Source organism: Loxodonta africana, chromosome 14 (genome assembly GCF_030014295.1).
Source record: "Loxodonta africana isolate mLoxAfr1 chromosome 14, mLoxAfr1.hap2, whole genome shotgun sequence".
NCBI classification, from domain to species: domain Eukaryota; kingdom Metazoa; phylum Chordata; class Mammalia; order Proboscidea; family Elephantidae; genus Loxodonta; species Loxodonta africana.
In genome coordinates this window covers 87693117-87699116 of record NC_087355.1, presented here as the reverse complement: position 1 = coordinate 87699116, position 6000 = coordinate 87693117, and the positions used below count along the sequence as shown (strand labels likewise).

Below are 6000 nucleotides of genomic sequence, written 5' to 3'. Positions count from 1 at the left end.
GTGGCGGCCCCGGAGGAGGGGGCCCCCCCCAGCCTCCCCGCCCCCCGCCTCCCTGCTGCTGCTGCTGCTTCTGCCGCCGCCGCTTACAACTTGGAGGCGGCGGCGGCGGCGGAGGAGGCGGCGGCGGCCGCCCGGCGCTGCAGTGGGACGCGCGAGGCTGCGAGCCTGCGGGACATGCCCCCCGCGCCGGCTCCTTGCTGGCGGCCATGAAGAGGCAGAACGTGCGGACTCTGTCCCTCATCGTCTGCACCTTCACCTACCTGCTGGTGGGCGCCGCGGTCTTCGACGCCCTGGAGTCGGACCACGAGATGCGCGAGGAGGAGAAACTCAAAGCCGAGGAGATCCGGATCAAGGGGAAGTACAACATCAGCAGCGAGGACTACCGGCAGCTGGAGCTGGTGATCCTGCAGTCGGAGCCGCACCGCGCCGGCGTCCAGTGGAAATTCGCCGGCTCCTTCTACTTTGCCATCACGGTCATCACTACCATAGGTAAGGGCTGGGCGCTCCGCCGCCGGCTCCTCGCTCTCGGGAGGAATTCGGGGAGGTGGCAGAGCGCGAGGCGCGGGGCTGGGTTGCGGGGCACCGAGGGTTAAACGCAGCCTCTCGCGGCGCCCCTCCCGCGGCGCCCCCTCCCCTCTAGAGAGCCCACGCCTCTCGCGCACCTCCACGCCTCACCCCTCAGGGACCCCACCCGTGCTCCTCTCCGCACCGGTGTCTGGACCGGGAGTGCGAGCCCCGAGCTGAGTGTGCCAGAGCCGGGAGGGTGGAGGCGCCACTTTTGCGAAGAGTGGAGCGCTAAGAATAATCCCGTCGCAGACACCCACCCACCCACCGCCCCAGCGCGGGCTGGACTGCGCGGGGTTCCAAGGCTTACACTTACTAGCTCTCTGGGAGTTGGAGAAGGCTTTCCTGGAACCCGGGGCACAGAGAAGGGCTCAGGTGGTAAGGCACTGCTCCAGCGCCGGGGAGGTGCTGACCCTCGCCAGTCTTCGGGCACCCCTCCAGGCTTCTCCTCCCAACCCAGATTTCAGCTTTCCACCCTCCTGGCCCTTTCTACCCTGAGTTCTGGAGCCTGGACGGGCCAGGCGCCTGGGAGGAGGGAGTTTGCTCTTGGAGGCTCGGGGTAGGGTGGTGAACCCCTCTAGGAGCAGGCGGAGGGTTGGAGGAGGGGCAGGACCTGCACATTCCCCAGCCTGTGACAGTGGATAAGGGAAGTCTGGATTTTCCCCCCGAATCCGGGAAGTTCATTGCCAGCCACTGTGGGAGAGAGGGTTCAGGGGGTACACCCGGGGAAGCCTCAGGGTCCTGTGCCCAAGGGTGCTGTGGTGAAGCAAAGTGGAGGTGTGCCTGGAGGCAGTACCCCACTATGGTCAGGTTTCCAGAAACTCAGATGCGTTACACTTTGAGACCTGTGGCAACTAGAGCAGGTCATTTTTATCCTGGTAGACCTGGTGGATGGCCTGCGTGGCAGGAGGCAGGGTGGTCTGTGGCTCCCGACTTGCCCCAGTCTGCATCCCTGCCCTCCATGGCCACCTCCTGGGACCTTCAGGGTCAGGTGTTGGTTCATGGTTTGTCCCTGCCCTGCTCACCCAGTCCTTGATACCCCCGTGCCCTGAGGAGAGGCCCTGCTCCCTGCCTTCTCTCCAGCTCTCCTGCCTTCCTCATCTGGCCCTCCCTGTATCTTTCCCTTGATATTTTTCTTGGGAAAGCTCTGTGTGCTGAAACATGGGATTTCTTGGTGCCATATGCAACAGGAAGCAGCAGCACAGGACGGTCTGTCTCTCCTTCTTGCTTGAAAAGACTTTGCAGAGAGTCATCTCGCTTCAAATGTTTAATTCATTGGTGCAGGTTTTCCTGTGTTTAGAAGGAAATGGTCCTTCTGTTGTCTACATAACCAGCTTTGCTCCCACGCTCTTCGTCCAGCGGCCAAAACATGGAAGAGTCCTTCCCCCCAGCCATGTAGTCCCAGTGTCCGAGGCCCAACTGGTCATTGCTGGCATTTCTGTTCTTAAACTCCTAGCGTGGGCTGTGGCCGTGACATACAGCTGCGTGCAGAGCACAGAGCTCCTGGGAACAGGGGCCTGTTTGCCCACAGCCAGAGAGCAAAAATATGCCTCCCAAACGGACTGCCGTAGAGGGAGGGGAGAGAACCCAGTAGCCCCTAAACGTGCCTTCAGCAATCAAGACGGAAGACAGGAGAAATTTGCTAGCATGCCGGCTAGCACCTAAAACGTTTAGCTGGTCCCAAGAGTTGAGCAACAGCACCAAGCAAAGGGTTGGATGAAAAGACAACCCAGAAACGTTCCAGATGTCCTTAAAGAAATAAATTGTCGAGCTAATGAAGTTCTGATTGACCTGTGTTTCACTGATTCTGATTGGTGGTGCTGGGCATATGCTTCTGACGGTTAAAACTCCAAAGAGAAAATGTCAAGCAAAGTGTAGCCAAGCTGAGGGTGATCTCTTAGCCAGGGTGCCGGTGGGACGAGGCTCAGTCCAGGGTGAAGGGGGGCTTCTGATGAATATGCCAGTTTTTCTCACTTTCTTTATTGGATTTTCAACTGATTTTCTCGAAAGACAGGTTGAAATATCTGTGTAAGGGAGCGAAGATCGTCATGGCATAGCTGTAGACACTGAACTCTGAGCCGGGCGACCTAGCCTGCAATCAGAATCTTGTCTTGGTTTTCCTGTCAGACCATGCAGAGGTCATTTCCTGGCTCTGAGCCTCAGTTTCCCCATCCAGAGAAGGAGCACTGGACAAGCCCCTCCTGCCAGGGTGCTTTGGAAGGGCTTGTGGGTGCTGAGTGCTTTGTAGGTGCATGACCCCCTGCTCTGTGAGATAGGCTGAGCCTCACTCCCTCTGTCCCAAGAAGCTGCGTTTAGCAAAAGAGCTCAAATTTACAGGAAACAAAGCACCTTCCCAGCTAATTCTGTTTGTTTTCTCCTTTTTTTAATATAAATGCAAATTAAGGTGCTTCTTTTCTCTGGGCCCAGAACAAAAAGCAGCCCTAAGCCAGGCCCTCCAAGGCATCCGCTCCTATAGCACAGAGATATTAATGAGTCGGGTTAGTCTTCGCCAGCGTTCTTATTTTTCACCTAACCTTGAGCGATGTCTCGAGTGTGTCTCAACTTTGCCCGAGACTCCGAGCCTGACGCAGAGGCCCTGACACTCGGCTCCTGCTAATGAACGCGTCTTCTCAGATGCAGCTATTAGCTCCCTCTGTGAAATGGATTTTAAAAACATATGTAATTACCACTTCTCGTTGGCTCTGTGGCCGCGCCTCCCTGAAAGGGCTTGGAGGGATAGCGCAGTGGACCCAGCCCAGCTCTCTGGGCGCCGGGTGGCAGCAGCCTGGTGGCGAGGAGGGCCTAGCGGAGTGCCGGCCGAGCTCCGGAAAGGGCAGATTTGGTTGCATCGTTTACCCGGGAGCTGGCTTGGGTTCCTCCCCGTTACTTCTTTTGACGTCTGTAGCACTTGTAGCTATTTCCGAGGGGCTGACTTTGCCGAGCCCTGTGCTCGTAGAGCCCTGGAACTCGGGAACTCTCCGGTGTGTTATCTTAAGACGGGAAACCTTACCTGTACTTGCCGAGCTTGCCCGGTTAGCGGAATGGTTTGGGACCCCACACCCCTTCCCAGCTTGTTGGTAGAAGTGGCAGAAGGTGGGAGTCTGGACACGGGTGTAGAGTGCTTTGTGGAATTCGCTCCACTTGAGGTTAAGTCTGAGTGTGCAAGAAACCTGGTGCACACTCGTAACCTTCCTGCAGTAGCTGCTTTAGGTCAGACGTGGGTCGCACAATCAGCTGCTGCCCGTGACAGAACAGAGCTAGTTTCTCCAGGGCAGTGTTCCCGAACAAGGGTCTTTATGCCCCTCCTGAGCCCGGGCTCGTTGCTGAAGGATGCAAAAGGCTGGTTTAGGAGCTGGGTCTGTTGGCCGGGGGTGGGGCACACTCTGAGAAAGAGGTTTGAGGCTTCCGTCCTTGCCCTGTTCAGGGTCTTGCACCCGGTTGGAAACAGGATGCACGGGGACACCCGTTCTCTCATTTACCAGCAGAACGCAAGGAATGGAAAGCCCCTTCCATTTTTCCAGCACTCTTGGGTGTTGTTTTCCATACATGGCTTACACCCTTGCTGAGCACCTGACCCTGCCAGGGCCTCTGCTGCCTACGTCTGGGGCTCTGGGGAGAGAGATGACAAGATAAGACCTGTCCTTGAGGCCAGAGGCGAGCTGGAAAACCCAAACAGTTGATTGTAGCCCAGTGTGAAGTGCAGGGACGGCTAAGCCCGGCAACTGCCTTAACCCACCCCATGGCGCAGCTCTGGATGCCCACGGGTGGACCTTGATGGCCCCTGGACCCTTCTCCACGATGTCCTCCTCGGTTTCCCCTCTACTCCTTGCTGCCTCCCTGAACTATGACCCCAAGCCTTCCTCCATTCCAGCATCTGTACCATTTTCCCTGCCTCAGGTCTGGCCTCTGCTTTTTCTCCCTGCACCCCCGTGGTCCAGCCCACTGTGCGGCAGAGTGGGCATCTCAAAGGACTGCAGATGGACCAGGGCCTGGAGGACCGAGCAGAAGGGAGCAGGGTGCTTCCACACACGTGGTGGGCACTTGTTCCTCCCAGGGGCTGGTGGGAGTATTGCCCCACTTTATAGATGGGGAAACTGAGGCCCAGGGCAGGCAGTGCACATGGAGGCAGAGGGCCCCGAACTCCGTAATGCAACCAGGATCTCCTTGCCAGAGGCGTGGACTGCAGAGTTGTCCCAGCAGCCAGGGATGGGCCTGTGGAATATTCCATCTCTGTCTGCTTCTCCCTTTAATGCCACTCTTTAGGAAACCTCCTGGGCCAACCCAGGGTGAGGAAACCCACCCTCACCCCACCTCCAGCACACCATAGACTGGCCTGGGAGGAGCGGCACTGCCTTTGTCATTTCCAGCTGGGCATCTGGCAATGTGGAGGAAGTGTGAAATCCCCCCAGATTGCCCCTCTTTCCCAGGCCCTTCCAGACTGGAATTGCCCAGCTTAGCTATGGTTGGAGAAAAGCAGAGACATGGGGAGAAGTGGGGTTCCTTGTGACTCTGGGTGACATAAAGGAAACACCCAGCTAGGTGCTGTGAGGAAAAGGTGGGGGTCAGATGAGACCCACACAGCAGTTTCAGACACCCACTGCCTTCAACTGCTTTTCCTGGGTCACTTTCCCTAGCTCAGTACAGTGAGGTCAGAGCAGGAGCAGGTGAAATCAGGCCTCAGTGTACATCCCTTCCGCCACGCACCTGCTCATTCACACCGCCCTCCATCCATTCCCCATGCATGTGCATATTCACACCTCCCTCCATCCATTCCCCTCTCACCTGCTCATTCACACGTCCCTCCATCCATTCCCCACTCACCACCTCATTCACACCTCCCTCCATCCATTCCCCATGCGCGTGCATATTCACACCTCCCTCCATCCATTCCCCACGCACCTGCTCATTCACACCTCCCTCCATCCATTCCCCTCTCACCTGCTCATTCACACCTCCCTCCATCATTCCCCATGCACCTGCTCATTCACACCTCCCTCCATCATTCCCCATGCACCTGCTCATTCACACCTCCCTCCATCCATTCCCCATGCACCTGCTCGTTCACACCTCCCTCCATCCATTCCCCACGCACCTGCTCATTCACAGCTCCCTCCCTTCATTTCCCATGCACCTGCCCATTCACACCCCATCCATCCTTTCCCCCTGCAGACGCCCACTCAGCCCTCCATGCACCTGATCATTTACCTGCATCCATCTATTCCAATGCCCCCCGGCTCTCCAAGAGCAGGAGGAGCATGTTGCTGAGTGGTTCAGGTGACATGTCTGCTCAGCTGTGCCTCTGGCCCCTGGCAGACATGGACAAGGCTCCAGCCTTTGAACTTGAGATGTGGCTTTTAAAGGGAGGGGGCAGGTCCAGGGCTTCTCTTGTCCAGCTGTGAGCTTCTCACTCCCTAGTGTAGATGTGTGATCTCGGTC

General features: G+C 57.5%; 1 protein-coding gene across 1 annotated transcript in view; it reads left to right on the top strand.

The window, feature by feature from the left end:
• Nucleotides 1-206: 206 nt before the first annotated feature.
• The window catches only part of KCNK9 (potassium two pore domain channel subfamily K member 9), a 94558-nt gene continuing 88764 nt past the window's right edge, over nt 207-6000 (top strand). The window contains exon 1 of the mRNA XM_010588516.3: nt 207-489. Coding sequence (XP_010586818.2) covers nt 207-489 — 283 coding nt within the window. The remainder of the gene's footprint in view (nt 490-6000) is intronic.